This window comes from Macrosteles quadrilineatus, unplaced genomic scaffold (assembly GCF_028750875.1).
Source record: "Macrosteles quadrilineatus isolate MER2022 unplaced genomic scaffold, UCM_ALF_1.0 Scaffold_6__1_contigs__length_79288215, whole genome shotgun sequence".
Taxonomy (NCBI): Eukaryota; Metazoa; Arthropoda; class Insecta; order Hemiptera; family Cicadellidae; genus Macrosteles; species Macrosteles quadrilineatus.
Window position 1 is genome coordinate 25,589,781 of NW_026542599.1, and position 18,438 is coordinate 25,608,218.

At 34.8% G+C, this 18,438-nt stretch overlaps 1 protein-coding gene across 1 annotated transcript in view; it reads left to right on the forward strand.

Moving 5' to 3' along the window:
* Nucleotides 1–18,438, forward strand: part of LOC128997409 (uncharacterized) — a 45,706-nt gene that overhangs the window by 22,734 nt on the left and 4,534 nt on the right. The window contains exon 3 of the mRNA XM_054423047.1: nucleotides 5,870–16,448. Coding sequence (XP_054279022.1) covers nucleotides 5,892–16,448 — 10,557 coding nt within the window. The 5' untranslated portion in view covers nucleotides 5,870–5,891. The remainder of the gene's footprint in view (nucleotides 1–5,869; nucleotides 16,449–18,438) is intronic.

An 18,438-nucleotide genomic window follows, 5' to 3' on the forward strand; every position in this document is an offset into this window, starting at 1 on the left:
TATCTAATATTGACTGTGTTTAATAGCATTCTATTGATAATTGTATAACTAAAACATTTGTTAGATTGGTAGTGATAATTGTAAGTTTACTGTGCAACAAAGTAATATCAATGCACTTCAAAGCGATACATACATTCCCAACTGTTTAGTTTTGTTTCATATTTTTTAAAGAATATATTTAACATATTTATTTTGACATTTTTTCTACTTGTGTTCTTCAGGGAATATATTCAACGAGTTTGTCATTTAATGTCAACGACTTGCGCATATCGTTTGACTTTGACTGTGACATATTTTATTACTAAAGGAATATCTTTTAGCAAGAACCAAGTTGAAATAATTCAGAGTATTTCAGGTGTATGTAGGTCATCATTACAAATTTCAAGTTTTCTGTGTAATTATAGATATTACAAAGATTAATATCTTTGTTTACATTAATTTTTTGAAGTAAATTATCAATTTTACTATAGCTCCATATTAATAGCTATCACTAGTTTTCAAAGTTACCCAATAGTTTAATTAGTAAAATTAAAATGTCATCTAAACTTAAACCACTAAAAAAATTGTTTCATCCAGCAACAGTTAATTCTGTTGGAAGAATATCCAATCCCATACCAGCCAAAAATAAATTAATAATTTTTTTTTATTTAACACCACCGTTTAAATTGTTTTATATATGTGTCCGTTAGCATGATAAGGCGAGTAAAAATCATCCGATTTTGATGAAAATTGGTACAATTGTGTTAACCTACGTTTATTTGAACAAGTTAAACCGGCATGGTCAGACTAGGTGAACAGGGTTTTAAGGGGGTCTTCATGTAATTAAAATCAGATTTTCCAATTTTGACCCCCAAAACATAATATTTTGCAACTTATTTCTAAACTATTTTGTAGAGCTTGAAAAGACAAATAACTTATTACATTGAAGCGTTGTTGCGTGCCTAATGGTTAAACGGAGAAAAAACTCATGTTATTTTAATGCATAGTTACTTTTGAAGTTTGCTTGTTTAGGGATATATTTGATAAAAATTAGCAAATTTGTTTATCTCATACTAAACTATTAACTTATAAAAACACACTTTATTACCTTCCCTGACAAGTAACCTGACTAAGTACCTATTCATTTAAGTTAATGTTATTTAAAAAGAAAATAAATCTGCAATTTTTAAGGGAATTTTTTAGTAAAAATCCAACTAGGTAAATGGAAATTCGCTTTAGACTGCTACGGCTGGGATATTTTCTTACTTTCAATTTTCTTACTGACTATCAAAGCAATGTTTATTTATTTTGGTGTTTATGGTCTTGTTACTATCTGTCGACCTTTTTTAGGTAGCATAATTAATTTATAGCCATATACAAAATAAGAGTTGTGGCCTTTGATTAGGATATATTTTAGAAATATTCTTAGACCGTTATAGGATAGTCTTTAATATAAAATAAACTAAATTTGACTATCAAATCATGAAGAGAATGACAATATGGGCCTATTTAAACTATTTCTTTTGGTGTCCAGTGACTAAACCAATACTGCTAGGGTCGTTTAAAACATTTTTTGATATGTAACTCTAAAATTCTGCAAACTAAATATTTTGAAAAATAAAACTTAATAATTATTACTAAAGTATTTTTTAAGGTATACGGTATAGGCTATTTTGAGAATATAATCATGAATACTGTTAAAATATAAACAAAATTTAAGAAAGTGTGTTATGAACTATGTCCACTACCTTGTGGTAGTTTATTTGAAAACTTTTGTTATTGAATAATTCAAACAACTAAAACATGAGATCATGAACATTAATGGCGCTGATAATGAAATATTTATTGATCCCATTTAGATAGAAAAGAGTGTTAATATTGAATGTTCTTGTCCATATAATTTATCTCTTATTTATTTTAGTTCTGTATTTTTAATTTGAAATTATAAAGCAATAGGTAGCTGTTTGTTAATCTGCAGCATTTCAAACTTGTCATTATATAGTACTAATTACAATTTTCATATTCTGCCAAAAGATTTTTTTGTAGAATTTGTTCATGCATGATACAAATTGTGCTTTATGTGTTTAAACATTGATTAAAGTTGATACAAATTAAGCTTTGAATGATATGTTAAAAAATATGAGCTATAATTTCTTGTGTAAAAAAATTGTTGATCAAGTTTATGTGTAAACAAATCCATCATTCGCATGAATATAATTTAAATGAGAAACTATAGTAACTAGTAACCCTCTGAGCTTCTACGAACAATATATCAAACACAAGTTTAACATAATAAAACTTTGTATTGATAGTCAAAGATAAAACTTACACTTACTAGCTAAAAAAAAAAAATGGCTGGAAGCTATACTGTAACTGACATATTTTATAACTTGGTAGTCAAGTTTGGGATTGCTGTACTTAATTTTTGCATTCCAAATTAACAAAACAACTTTTCAAATGCACTAAGCTGAGCTTCAAATAAAATAAATTCCTGTTTTTCCATCACAATAGAAACAGTCACTTTTGTATACCATATCTCTAATATACATCTACTTTAGAAGCTTTACTGCAACTCGATGAACAGATATGTTACCAGAGTCGTTGCATTGCTTAACGTAGGTAGAAAGTTCATTGTTGCTCTCATTGATTTGCAAACTGAGCTTACATTTCTTCTAGCGATATTGGTAATTATTGAGAAAGGAATATTGTTCTTGTTGTTGTTGAAGTTCGGGATCACCAGTATACAGTGATGTTATATCTGCATAAAATAATACACACCACTATCTAAACTAAGAATATACCGTAGTGAAAACGTTTTACTGTCAAAGAATGATGAATCAAAACATCCCAACAGAATCATAACAAAACATTTTAACAGCAACCCAACATCTGTTGCAAAATAAATATTAAAATAAAATAAGAATATAGCCTACAGCAGCTGATGCCACAGAAGTATTAACTCAACAAAACCAGTAGAAAGCTAGACTATGTAATGTTGGCTATAACATGGGAACTAAGATGGGCTTTGAGTTACCTCAGCACTGACAGTAGGTAGGCTAGAAGTTTAGGGTTACTATGCTTGTGCTTTTAGTTGACTAATGCACAGAGAATTATTGACACGTTCGCTGCTGATAACTCCGATCGGAGTCATGCCGTACTGGCACAGCGTGCGTACGACTCCAGTCTGAGTCACGGTGCAGTGTTATACAAGTTGGTCTATTGTGACCTCCGCATTAATCGGGGATCAACTAAACTATGTCAGCATGTTGTGCTGGTCCTATACTTTACTCTCTTCTTTTTCTCTACTTTTTCTCTTCGAGCCACATTACAAAGACACTGGCTACGGATCCAGGCAGTGCTGCTATCTGTGAGTTTTTCAGTGAACTTACGTCCACTCTCGGGGTAACACAGCACCATCACCACCGCTGTTTTGCCACTGTCAAGACTGAAATATTTTAATGCTATTGCGTTCGCTGATTCACTGGCGCGCCTAGGCTGCGTCACATTTCCGACCGTACTGCCAAAGGAATTCTCGCAGCGAACTTGTTAAGGTACAGAAAAAACAAGCAAAAGTACACTTAAGTGGTGTTTAGCACTAGTGTCTAGGGCAAAGTCCAACACCACCTCCTTGCTATCATGGTCTACAACGATTATGGTTGAGGAAGACCCTGGGTCCAGTGCGATAGGAATTTCCATCAGTAAGGGCTCGGGCTCACAAGTATCTAAAAGCGTACAGTTGTCCCATAGGCGTGTTTCCTCTGTTAACTTTTTTTCTTAGACTAGTGTTTGTGTGGTAGACAGTATAATGCTTTGTCCGATGAATGACCGAGCGGTGTCAAACCTGAAGACATCACCATAGTTTGTGGGTTCAAGTTCCATATCTGGCTAGGTAAGCTGTGCAACCAATAGCTCAACGGTCTGTAAAGGTTTGTCAGAGAAGCTCACGGGAAAAGACCAGATGGTTGGTGCTTTGTGAGTTGCCCCTTAAATCAGGCACATAACACTTATTGTTGATCTTTAAAAAAAAACTATATAAGAGTCATAAAGTCAATTAATATGAACATGTTTATATTGTGGCCTTGGTCCTATGAAACAAAAAGCTTGATCTATCTTAAAACTTACTTTAAAATCTTTAACCCTAGCTATTGGATACTGATGTAAACATCCCATCTATCTTGCAATTTTTATCAACAAAGAACATTTTTCTTTGAGCCAGTCACAGAATGCGCTAGTGTCTAAAATTCTATTTTTACCTTTTTACTGATGTATATATTAGGTCATAACAGTTGCTATAGCTCACAATAAGTCGTTTAATCAGTTTGACTTGGTAAAAATGTGTGTGTATTTGACTTAGTAATTTACATTAGGGCAATCTGTCAGTGGCTTACATCAACTATGACAAAACTATAAAAAAAAACTTGAAGATGAGAGTGGAATGTAGGTGCATCGATAGTCAAAGCTTTAACAAAAAACTTTCCAAAGCAAATTCATACAGTTTTTGGTAAACCTGTACAAGCTGCAGATGAATATTTATAAAGTCTGTTGAAGCTTTTACCTCAACAGGACGCGTCTGTGCGATTGACACCAACTATCCTGTGACATGCAGTCAGTGGGTGGAGTTGATCATACGTTAGATAACTGATAGTCATCTCAATTAATTGACTTTAACTAATTCAGCCCAGGTAATAATTGATGCTGCCGTGATAAATGTGTGTCAAGTTTACTTGAACAACCTGTAAACCTGCCTACGGTAATTGACGAAAGTTTAAAAAGATTGTTTAAAAAGACATTGCGTGTGAATGCATACCATTTATTCTTAAATTATTGAGTAAATAATATGTTATATGGTAGGACCAAAGTTTAATATTCTTATGGAGAAGAAAAATAAATATTAGATAATGTTCCTATATTATCCTTTTGAAGAATAAATTGATTGTTGTAGATTGCTTGTTAGGGATGAATATTTTTAATGGCATATCCCTTTATTTAGTTTTAGACTTTAAACATGTAATCAAAGTTACTGTCATGAAAGTTTTTCATGGCATAAATCTAAGTATCCCTTATTTATTTGTAATGGATGCTTGGCTAAAAAACGTACCTAGATTTCCCTTTACCACGAAACTGTTTAAAAACTGCAGTATATTTTATTTGTTTGTTGCAACAGGTTTTCCCCATTAGACTTTGAGAAACTTAAGCCCTTTTTTGTAAAAAAATATTTAGGAAATTACAATTTTACAGATTTGTTATAAAATTTCACCTAAACAGTATTAGTTTATGAATGTTCTTGGTAAAATAGACATCATAATGAGCTAAAACTTTCTTTCATATGAAACTAAAATTAAAAAATTAAAATTTTAATTAAAATTTTAATTTTTTTTTAAATTTAAAATTTTAATGAAAATTAAAAATTAAAATTAAAATCAATAATCTTTTCATCATTCTTAGGTAGCAGTTTTGTTTAGAAAGAGATAGGTTATTTTTATTGTTAAAAATAAAATAAGTAGGTACTGAAAAAAATTGCACGGAAAGTAAATAAAAGAAACGTCTTATAACACTTAAAACCAGGACGTGATTGAGCGATGTGAACGAGCATTTGACATAAAACCATATGACGACTTCTGTCGGGCCAGCTGTTTGAAATGAAAATTGATCAAAATCTAGTTTTAAGATTACTTGTACTTAGTCACAGCAATTTTCATGTTCAGTTTACAATTATTTTCACAGTAAGTAAACAATAATGAGGCTTTTTTACCTTTTCAGAGAGATTGTCTTTCAGTGTGTGAAAAATGTTCCAAAAAAATGTTATTAACTTTAATTTTAATTCAATCGACTAATAACCTCTACCAAAATATTAATCAACTCTAATTAATATTCATCTCTTTTGTTGCAGTTAATGAAGAACAAAGGGCGAAATGTTAAACAACTATGCAGAGAGTGGGGGTGGATTCAACAGCAACCATGGGCAAACATCACGAACAACAGAGGGAGCTGCCAAGCAGCATAACATCGGCTCAACCTGGAGTAGCTACAACTCCCAGCTAGAGGGGATGTACTACGGTAGTGGAGAGCAGGCAATGTTCATGGGGCCGTACGATGGAAGTACCAAGCATGCCAACTACCCCCAGTACCCTCACCAGCCGGTACCCACCCCCATGGTCAAATGTCAAGAAGCATGCTGCCAACACTTCCAAGACAGATATCCCCTCAACCCGGCTCCCTTGAGGTATCAGCCGACACAACCCAGATATGATGACTCGAGGCAGTACTTCACAGACAGGAGGTCTATGCAACCGACTCTGTCGAGGAAGAAGGCTTATCCCACTGATAACAGTTTTGCAGGCATTCCAGACAGGCATTATTCCCAGTTCATGAGTCGTGGTCAGTTCATGCCCGACAGTAGGCAGCAGATGCAGCAGATGATGAGGTCTCAGTATCCCATGTATCCACCGTACTGGGGCAGTACTAGGAGCTACGGTCCCAGGATGAACTGTCCCCCACCACCTTACCATCAGTCTGTCAGTCAAGGAGCTCAGCTTCAAGCGGGACTGAAGATGACAGATCCTCACTACATGGACGCAACACAGAAGTCGTTAGGTACTCAACGCCACAGAATGGTCGGTTCTAGTGGTGGGTCCGAGATAATTAGACCTGTCCCGGAACCGAAAAGGTCCGTTTTGGATCCGAACCTGCAAAGTTGTTACGAGTTTGGGTACCCAGGAGGTTTTGTACCTTTCGGTGAGGTCAATAAGATTCAAGGAACAGGTGTTTCACAAAATGGCACCTCTTGTAAAATACCGAGTGACAAGCAGTATCATCCCCACCAAATGCAGTATGCCATGCAAGGAAGTGACAGAAGTATGATGAATTGCAGCAACCCCATTAATGAACTCAGTTACTCTATGAATTTCGCTCTTCCCACTGGAGATCCGTATATTAGAGCTGGGTTAGACGACGGGCAGTCCATTTCTGACTCACGCAAGGCGAACCTTCAATATGATTCTTCATTGGGGAAGAAAAGACCAGACTTGGACCTTCGCCAATATTTAGCCACATGGGAGGATGACGAGGAAGAAGGAACGAGGTTGTCAGAACCATTGGCTTTAGGAAACAGTGGAGCACCTTATATTGTGGTTGACTGCAGATCACTTGAAGGTGAGGCTGCTGCCAAAATACAAGAAAGATTCAAAACCTCCCAAAACTGTAGCTCAAAATCTAGAAGTAGTAGTCCTAGTAATGAACGAAAACGTATTGATGAATCAAATAGATCAAATGAAAATCCTGAGAATTCTACTTTGTCAGCAGAATTTCAAAATCAACCCTCATTTGCACCTTCAATGCCAAACCTTCTAAATGACAATGACAAAGGAGTCAGTTTTTGGAATGGGGCCGAGAGAGATGGTGAAGGGATATCTGGAAAGAACAGTGCATTTCAACCGTTAGATTGCTCAAAAAGAGATAATAATGTAGAACATAGCAAAAATGATCCTCAGACTCACAGTGAGTTGCCAACAAACAAAGTTCCCAGTACTGAAACTGGCAGTATGTCCTTTGATAACCTTGTTTCTTACTACGGAGATACCAGGCGAATCAGTGATGGTGCCTATGATTTTGTAGAAATGACTGAAAGACTAGTTAATAACACAGACAAGTCAGCTGTGAATAGTCATCAAGTTCCACCTGCAATGACTCGACCTTGCGATCCAAGGCTTCAGCAATCACAAATGGGAAACAACCCCTCAATATACAATAAAGTTACACCGAGATACTCTGCAGGTAACTTCCAACATTACAAGCCTCCAGTACATCCAGATCCTTATTATAATTTTAAACACCCGATAAACCCAAACAAGTACCTACCGTATGACAACACTCAAATCCTGGATCCAAACTATGATTATCATAAACTCACTTCGGATTTTGACCCTGCCAGATTGTATTCAAATAAAGACTTAACTAAAGATCCGAGGAGGTTATTTCATCAAGAACTGGACAAAGCTGCTGAAAGTGCATTTTTAGATCCAGTCCGTAAAGCACAACTCAATGATTGTTACCAAGAAAAGGTTCACTGTGAATTTCCCAACGGAGATCCTAATACCTTCATGCCTCCATTAATGGTTAAAAAATCAGATCTAATTGGCAGAGATAAACTATATTCTGATAAGAACCATTCAATTAGAGAAAGAATGGACGTCATAAACAATGAAAATCAAAACCCTGCAGAAAAGACTGTACTGATAACCTCTCAGAATGGACCACCTGAAATCTTTAGGGTTCCATTTCCTCCTGAAAAAAAATCTTCTCACAAGGACAATGTGGTGACCCTTCATTCCGGCGACCAAACAAAAAGCAACACTATAACAGTAGAAGTTCCCTACGTCCAACAGTACTCAACATTGGTCGAACTATCTGAAGAAATAAGTAGAGTAGAAAATGGAGATGGAAAAAACAAATCTAAACCAGACGTACTAGTTCCCAGCAAATCAACAAACGACGAAGCAAAGAAACCCACCAGTTTTAAATTGAAGAGGCTCCCTAACAGTAAGGAATGGGCAGTTGAAAACAAAGCCCTCCTTAATTCTAAAACACAAGTTGCACCTGAAAGCAACACAGGAGATTCAGAAAGCACTCCAAGATGTGAAGTGTCAGGGGAAAAAGACTGTTTGAATCCACCTCTAACAAGTAGCAACCTGAATATGCCATCTTTAGATGACTTTAGAGAAGAAGAAAACTGCGATTCTCTTGCAGAGAACCTTTCTAAAAATAAAGTTAATGAACCTTCTGATGTTGGAAACAAGGTATGTAGTTCCAATGTGGATGACTCTAACAAAGGTAATAAATACAATGCTCAACCACCACAAATGGCAATAGTACAACCTATGAAATTAAATAAATGTGATGTAAATCAAATAGAATCCAACCAAAGCTGCAAACTGTCCATAAATGATAGTCATGATAATCAACTGGACAAACCTAATGGATCTATTGGCCAAAACCAAAATAGTTTTGATCCAGAAAAATTAATTACCAGTACCAGTTCTAATTTAGAACTGATGTCTGAAGATATTTCAAAACATGAAAACTTTAGAACTCACAAAAAAATTCAAAGCTTCCCTGCAAGAATCCCAACATGCCTACCTTCTCCTAGTGAGGAGTTTTTGCACTCTCAGGAAATGGGAAGCCATAAGGAAACCTATTCTCCTTTTCACGTGTATTCAGATTGTGACATGAACTCACAGATAAATGATTTTTTCAAGATCGATGATAGAAATACTTCAAACAACAAAGACTTGAACAACCGAATGCCATCATCTCCAAGTGTAGAAGGAATGTTTGAGGACATAAACCACTCTAATGTAAATAATCTATACCAAACTAAAACTTGTGATTTTCCAGACTTGTCAGATTCAAATATAAACTCCCATGATACACATTTTCAGTCATTTTCAACAATTTTTTCTGATAATATTGACAGAAGCGAGAGAGCAGATGGATCCATCCTTCAAATGAATGATAAAAAATGTCTCAAAAACATCCTAGATACAAACAATGAGGTGTTCAATAAAACAGATGACCATTTGAATGACGGAAAATCAGATGATTCCAAAAAGTCACCTCCTATGCCACCAATTAGCTTAAAGCTGAAATTGAACGAATCAAAGAAAATGTGGTGTATAGCAAACAAAAATCAAAATTTAAATGAGCAAATGGATAACTGTACAGAAAAACTTTCAGATGGATCCAGAAATATAAGCCATGAAACTCTTGATATCGATGCTGCTAATGAACTTGAAAAGGATTTAGCTCAAGCTATAGATGAGGAAAAGAGAAGGTCATCGGCAAACTATTTTAGAGAGGCTCAGACATTTTCAGAAATAAATCAACTATTGTCAAGTGAAACTAATAGTGAATGTACCTCACATCTTCCAATACATAACGGTGTTATTCTGGCAGAAAGCATTTTCACGGAGCAATCCTCACAATGTTCAAAAGCTATTTTGATTAACAAAAAAGTTTCTGAAGAAAACGAAAACAAATGTCGTACAATAACAAAATATTTTCCAAAAAATAAGATTTTTGAAAAATTGAACTTGTATTGTGGACTTAAAACTACACTGGGCAAAACCTTAGTGTTTGATCAATACGGAACTCATTTCCCTGTAATCACTGAGGAAGCAAATTTGATTGCCAAAGACATAATCAACGATTTGATTTCAAAATCCATCACAGACCGATGTAAAACAGTAAGAAACAATGTTGCTCATGTTGCGCCTTTCACTGAAAATCCTTCTGATGCTGATAGTTGTGAAGTGGATTCTACAAGTAGTTGCGCCCTTAATTTAAGTACTTCTAAGTCTGTCATGGAACACAAATCTTCGCCGGTTGTAGAAGAAAAAGAAAGTATTGTGAAGACAACTGAGCTTTTCATCCAGAATGAAAAGAAATATTATCAAATTAATTCTGTAATAAAACTAGTCCCGTCTGCAAACAATATTGTAGCTCATCTGAGGAGACCAGCTAGGTCTATATTTTCTCCTATGTCGGATCATGGAAAGGAAGATGATGAACCCATTGAGGTTGCCCAAATTGTGTCTAGTCAAGGGGAAAACCTACTAAACTTCGAAGATTTGCAGTCTCCTTGTAATTCAAACAAGATTGGCTGTTTTGATTTGGTAAATGACAGTGAAAACATGGATGTTGATTTGAGTGCTAAATGTGAAATAAGTTGTAATGCTGACCAGACTCCTTCAGTTGATGAAAACAAAATCTCAAAAAATGAAAGCAAGGCAATATTTTCTATTGAAGATTTAGTTAATAATAAAGTTGAAAATCATGCTGCCGACCAACATAGCACGGAAATAGATGATGCTCTTGAATTAATGGGACTATCAAATGTAAAATCTGTCCAAGAAGTAGGTGATCATACCGAATGTTCTAACGTTTTGGCTGAAAACAACCTACATTATCTTCAGGAATCATCAGAAAATGAAACTTGCCTCGAAGATCAGCTTTCACCATTAGCAGATTCCCAACAATCAGGGGCAAATTCCCTAAATCTGAAACAATCTTCGAACAACAAAGAGTCCACCAATTTTACTGATAAACTAACACCATTAATTGAAAATGACAATTCTAATAATTTGGAGAAACCATGCAAAAGTAAAGACGTCCTTCCATCAACTGCTAACGAAAGTAACACTGGAGTATTGTGTAGTATTGAAAAGGACATTGAAAGATCCGATGAAGAAAATGCAGTTGAAGACAAAGAGTCTCGACTTGAAACTTCTGTAATAGTAAGGAATGAAACATTTAATTACTTTTCTTCGAAAAATGATCATGAGCTTTTCCAAAATAGTCATCCCCACTATCAAGGATCATTCAGAAACTACTCAGAATCAGTTGTGAACGTCAGAAATATTATAAATGAGGTAATAAATTATGCTGTCACAAAAAACATAGACCAAAGACAACATTATTTGGAAAATCCTTTAAAAAATGAAGCAATGAACATCTGTAAAGGTATGTTTTCTGTGGAAGAAGCCAGTTCTCCAATGAGTTTGGAGAGCGAAATGAATTCAACAGAGAAGATGGCAACAGTAGAAAAATGCTTATCTGGTTTTAAAAATGGTGATAGAATGTTCCAAACCCCAATACTGCCTTCGATGCATAGCAAAACATCAGTGATAACATCAAGAAATCTACTTCCCTTAGATTTATCAACAGAAAAAGCTATTTGCAATAATTTTCACAAGAAAGATTCTTATTGTGCTAGCGAGTGTATATATGTTAATGCAGAAGAACCCAGCTCAGGCATAAAAACCAATGGATTTAGTTATTTCCATGACTTTAAAACAAGAAAATGGCAAAGGTTTCATAAATTATGTTCCAAAAAAGAAAATGTAGAGGGAACTCAAACCTTCAAATCAGGGCATCAAGAAACAAAGGAAATAGCCTCAGTTACTCGTCTGTGTAAAATTCCAATGAGGCCTATGCTAAATGAAAATTCATGTGCAATTGAAAGTGCAGCTAGTGACTGTAGTGATCATGAATCGACAGAACCGCTTGCTTCACCTGATGATCCCTTGTGCTCTAGCTCTGAAGTTAAGGATGAGTTACCTACAAAATACAACTTAAAGCGAAAACTTTCCAAAGAAAAATCAGTAAAACCAAAAAATGTAAATTTAAAATTATGCAAGTCAGGAGACATAAATTCAGTTGTTCCAGTTGAGAGTAGGTCCACTGTGAAAGTAGGAGGTGAAACTCCTAATGAAAATGAAGAAGAAGATGGTTCGACCCCTTTGAAAGACAAGGTTTGTTTTTTTAACCAAAAAGAATCAGTTTTTTTAAGAAGAGACTCACTAAAAATATTAGAAAGAGAAGCAGTTTTAAGAGAAATCTTTTCTCCGGAACCTGAAAGTGATTATACTGAAAGTAAAGAAAATGCTTATCCAGGAATTTTCAATCAACACAAACCAGAAAACTCTAAACTTCAGTACTGTGAAAATGTTGACACTAATGATGATCTCAGTTCTTCAGTGAACGACTCCACCAATTTTAAAGGTTTTTCTGAATCATCAGTTCAAGAAGTAAGCAATCAAAATAGTGGGGTGTATTCTCCACCCAGCAAAACAGAGATTGCTCAATCAGAGCAAAATGAAATAAGTGTGTCCTCATCTATTGAATTGCAACCTCATAAAAACAATATTTTAGTTGATTCTCCAAGTGAAATGGATGATTCTTTTAAAGAGAACTTAAGAGAGAATAGTAAACCAGCTCTTCAGAAACCAGCTTTGCCAGAAACTGAATCAAATGATAATCAACCCAGCTTTCTTTCTACAAAATTGAACAACTTTAATTACCTATTGAACAGAAGCGTTGAAGAATCTGCTCATGACCAAAAATCGAAAGGAAAGACAGAAGATAACCAATCAACCTCATCTTCTGAAGATTTAAATCTGTTGCGAACAGTACACAATAGCCCTTTGAATAATGAAAGCCATCCAATGTCACCAGAAGAAAACTCCTTTTTATGTCAAGATAGAGATATACTTTCTCCTAACCATGAGGATGTATCCAACGAATCTACAATTAGCTGTACAGATATGACCAGTGATAACGTATCTTGTAATGATTCCAACACCAATGACATTTCAACAAAGGATGCGCCAAACGAAGATACTAATGCAACTTTGCTGGTTACTGGAAAGGATGTTTTGTTCTCGACAACTCAACCAGTAGATGATCAAGATGATGAAGCTCTAAACAACAATGTAAGCCACAAAGAAACTTACAACAGTGACATGTCATTTGATGATGGTGTTGACGATGATCAGACACATAACATAACACAGAGTCAAAATGAAAAGATTACTTCTGTCCACGATTCATTAAGAAACAATCAACATTTAAACAAGGAAACTTTCCCATTACAGTGTTTAGTTGAAGCTGCCCTTGCTCTAGAACATGTTGGTTCAAAACAAATGTTACTTAATAATTCCAATTTTCCAGGACTTTATTCTCAGTCAGATGAAGGCTTTGTGGAATCACCTCTTAGTGAGAGCCCATCTCATGAATCTCTCGATTATTCAACAAAAACTAATACTGCTGATGAAATTCTTGACAGAAAAAAGATCAAAAATAATCACCCTATAGTTGATGGAGACTCGTTTTCAAAATTTGAAGAGACTCACTACAACTTGAGGGATTCGACTAGAATCGTAACATCTAGTAGCTGTAATATTATTCCCTACCCAAAAAGAAAATATCGTTTTAAATCTGTGAAATCCTCTTGTGCTACACATGAGATGAAACAGAGAGAAACCGATACAGTTGTAAATGACAAAATTAAATCTAAAAAGCGAAAAAGTGTGTTCGCATATCCCCGCACTAAAAGGCGTAAAAGAAATACAAAAGATAAACCAAAAACTTCAGATGTTTTACCTGAACCAATCACTCAGGATGCTACTGAAGTTGATTCAAATACCCACCACTATGATGAATCAATACAAAATGATTACAATAGAGAAGACAGCTTACAAAATCATTGTGAAAATATCGAGCCTTGTCTGAACACAGGAACCAACACTATGAACTGTTCAAATAATACTTCAGATTACAAAACGAGTTCTCAATTGACAAACGATAGTAGTCATTTGACAGATGATGAATCAAAAAATAATTTTGGTGGTCCGCTGTTGATAGCTAACGAAGATACAACAGCTCAAGGAAATATATTTTGTGTACATGTTGACTCCGAAAAGATTGATGATTATGTTGGTGGATTAGGGATCCTCTCAGATACCAATCATTCGTTGTTTAAAGAAAGTACGGATGGTATTGAAAGTGAAATACCAAATGTGTCTTTGGATAATAGCACAAGTTTAGTCATCATCATTGAGGATTTAGATGAAAACGCTGGTAAAATGCAATTTGATAATGGCAAAAGTGAGTCAGATGTAATGTTGGGATCAGTCAGGGATGCTGATTGTGCTGATGTTTTGACAACCGAACTATCAGTCAATGAATCTTGTATATGTCCACCTGACATTGGATTGAAAAATGCTTGTGAAAATGAACTTAAATCTAAACTTTTGTTCGGAAGAAGTGAAGAACTTCTTACTACTAACTGCTATGAAGAAATTAATGAAAATCTCATTAATGATATTGGGAACTGGCCTTTTGTGGAAGAGGAGGTAGCAGAGTTTGACGATAGATCTGAATTTCCTAATAAAATCCCCGAAGAAGGAAGAAAAATTGAACTTAAATGTAGCTTACCTTGGAAAAAAATATTTAATATATCCAAGAATATTTCACAAAAACAAGAAAAGAAAAACAAGAAGAAAACTAAGGCTTCAAAAAAATCTGGTTTGGAATTGGGACCAGCCAATGTTGAAGTTAGATTAAAAGCGCCATCAGCTGAATGGAAAGTTATCAGTGACTATCATGAGAATTCTTCGCCAGTTGTCAAAGTCAGCCGTCTTATTCTGCAGAGAGAGTCAGACAATAGCAGCAGTAGTTATTCAGAAAAAGATAGTGAAGAAGAAAATGAAAATAGGAAATCGTCTGTTGAACACATTGATGGGAAATCAACGTTGAGTGTTGACTCTTATCTGACTGAAAATATATCACAAAATGAAAACTGGCAACCGATTGTTGTGTTGAAAAGAAATAAAGAGTTAGACGAGTTGACCTCAAGACTCCAATCACAAACATTCACATCTCTTTCCAATTCACAGTCAAGTTCCAGTGATGACAGCAAAGATGAAGAATCCTCAGAACACTCTGATACTGATGTGAGTGATGGCAATCCATGCTCCATGTCAAGGGAAAGTTCACCATTTAGTGATTCGTTTGATAATAATTTAATATCAAACTCTTCAAAGAAGTATTGTTTAAACAAATTCTATGAAACAAATGAAAATGATAGGGTACCATATGAGAAGTATTCACCCACTGGCTGTAGCAACTCGTTGGCAAATGAGAAGATCTATAGTCCAAGTAATCCTCATTTCAGTCCTGGAGAAGTGTATCCAGATTCTGATATGAATTCCAACCCAGAAAGTGTTGATAAAGTGTCATCAAACCTTGAAAATGGTGATGATGATGTTTTTATTGACGAGAAATCATCAACCAACATTTTGGATCAGGTTACTGAGGAGAGCAAAATTGTAGATAGCAATCATTCAGACAGTTGTGACAAGGATAATTTGAACAAGGAAAGTAACACTACTGACATTTCAAAGCCACTAATTGAAGTTGAAATCCTTCCCCAAAGAGATGAATTTGAAACTGTTGCTGAGTCACCAACTGGAAGAAAATCCCCTGATGATTGTTTATCTGAAACAATTGACCCACCACCTTCAAAATTTATGAATTCAGAAGACGAATCACCAAGCACACCTCTGGATTACAAGTCTTCAGTTTTTTCCAACTCCTCAAACTCATCTTGTGAAGTCAACAACACTGAATCGTCAAGAGAATTCCACTACGACCAAACAAAGAAAACCAGGAGAAAAATGCCCAAAAATTTCTTTGTCAGGAAAAAAATAAGGCGAAATAGAAACACAGCTGTGGGCAGTGATACATCTTCTCAAGACCTTGTAGTTACAAGTGCTCCTTCAGAAACTGAAACTGTCGTAGAAAATACAACTATCCCCTCCTCTCTTGCTCAAAATGAAATTAACCGTCGGAATAACTACTTAAGTGGAGATAATCAAAGTGATTTGTCTGTTACCTGTGATACCTCTCGTTTAAATTGTGTTTATGATTTAGAACATTCTTCACCCATAAGGTTAAATGAAAACCCAGGTTCGTCTTTACCTGAAAAGTCTGAAGATAAAAGCACTTTGAGGAATTGTGGTCGAGGCTTGAAGAGGCCTGGAAAGGGCCACTTCAGAGAAGATACCAAACGGAGACGGACCAGGAATCTTTCCACCACCTGCCGGGACTGTGATGTCACTTTTAAGAATAAGGTAAATAATAAATATTATATTTTTTTACATAGTTTTATTTTGCATTAGGCGATAATAGAAAGTATTTCTTCATCAAAGGTAAACAGACATTGGCATGATTAGGTTTCATACTAAGCTTTTCAAACCATATCAAACTAAGCTTTAATAAATTATTACAAATTGGGCTTTATTTTTGAAATTTCTTAATGCATCTTTGTTTGGTCTCGTTATACTAATAATTGTGATTTATAAATTTAGACTTACTCACGATTTCTACTCCTTTACTGCTTCTCTTACAAATTTCAAAAGAATTGTGAATGTGGTGTAAGCTAAGCCGTAAAAATTAAATTGATGTTGATGTCATGACAATTGTATATTTGCAGACATGTTGTGCATATAACGGAACACCTGTTACAACACGTTCTATTTGCCACTTTGCAAGCACATTTCTTGCTACTTACTACCAAATAATATTCTTTACAAAACTTCAACATCATCACCTTCCAGCAATTGTAAATTTACAAACGATGTTTGAGATCTTGTGATATATTTTACAGTTACAGTATCACTTACAGGCTTATCTTGGTATTAAATTTGATTTTGGATGAAAAATATGTGTTGGATGTTTTGCAATGTAAGTTTGCTTTTAAATAGGAATAAATCTAAACCTGTGTTGTTTTACAGGATAATTATTTTTGCTTGCTGCTTAGAATAATGTGGTTCATCAATTTCTTTAATTTTTCATCTAGGTTTAACATAGGAGCGGAAATAAAAACTTTTTTTTTTTTTGGACTGTGTTTCACTCAGTAACAACACAATGTAAAACACACATGTCATGTTTTATTATTTTTTTCTGATTTTTGAAACCACTAGGCTAGTGTAATTGCAATGAATACAAAACTTATAAGAAGCGCAATGCCTTTGTAAAAAATTCAGTCCGGAAATATTTGAATTTTGGATAGTTCCCACAGCGGCCGCTAGTTGGACTATCGCGAGAGTGAGACAAAGAATCGGCTTAGAGCAAGAGAGAGTAGCGCGGCCGCCGCACAAGCGATCATAGTGGTGGCCGCTCAAAGCTAATTTCGGCAGCAAAATTCCAGTCTGACTATTCTCCATAAGCATTTAGCTTCTTAAAGTGTTTGTATTCATTGGTAATTGTTCTTGACCTATTTTAAACTATTAAACTTCTTGTATGAGTGATAAACTTAGCTAAATTAACACTTAAAACTAGTATAACAACTAACATCTCTAGATGAATGACTAAGGGCATTTGAATTATTTAAATACGCCTATATCTGTAAACATCATATCCAACTGATAAAGATGATATTGCAATACCTTTCCATCCAGTCTCAAAAATAACCCATTGAACTATTCCAGTCTTCAACAGCATTTGTTATTTTGGAAACATGTAAAAACTGATAAGAGATATCTGGTATCACTACCAGATACCAAATCATGGTAAATGACAGTAATCATAGCTGGTATGATATATGATGTGTAATCAAACTGTCAAGTCTGTTTTTTTTCTATTTTTCAGTGTTCTACTCAACCGCTCAAAATGTACAATATTGCAAGACTGAAATTCCAATCCCTAAAATTTGTTTTATTTTTTTATGTCATTAGCATTTTGTTACGTTTTTAATGTTACCATCGCTCTATCCCGGGTTGTCTAAGTCGCTCTTATCCATTAGCTGTTTCCCACAAATTCTTCATTTGAAGTTTGCTGATTTTTAGAATTTATGGACAAAATACTGGTCGTTGTGTCCCTTAAAATCTTTTAGCATTAATTGAAACACGTTTTTGGTCTATGTACAGTAACAAATAAACTATGTATATAACTTTGATACAATGTGAATTCTTGATTCATTGCCTGGAGAAAATATCAGTATTAGAGGTAATTTCTATTTATTATTTTGCACTGTGACACGGAAATTTTGAAATGAGTAATGCCAGATGTTGCCAGCAAACGTTTGATTATGTTATGTAACATTTGGAATAGGATGCTCAT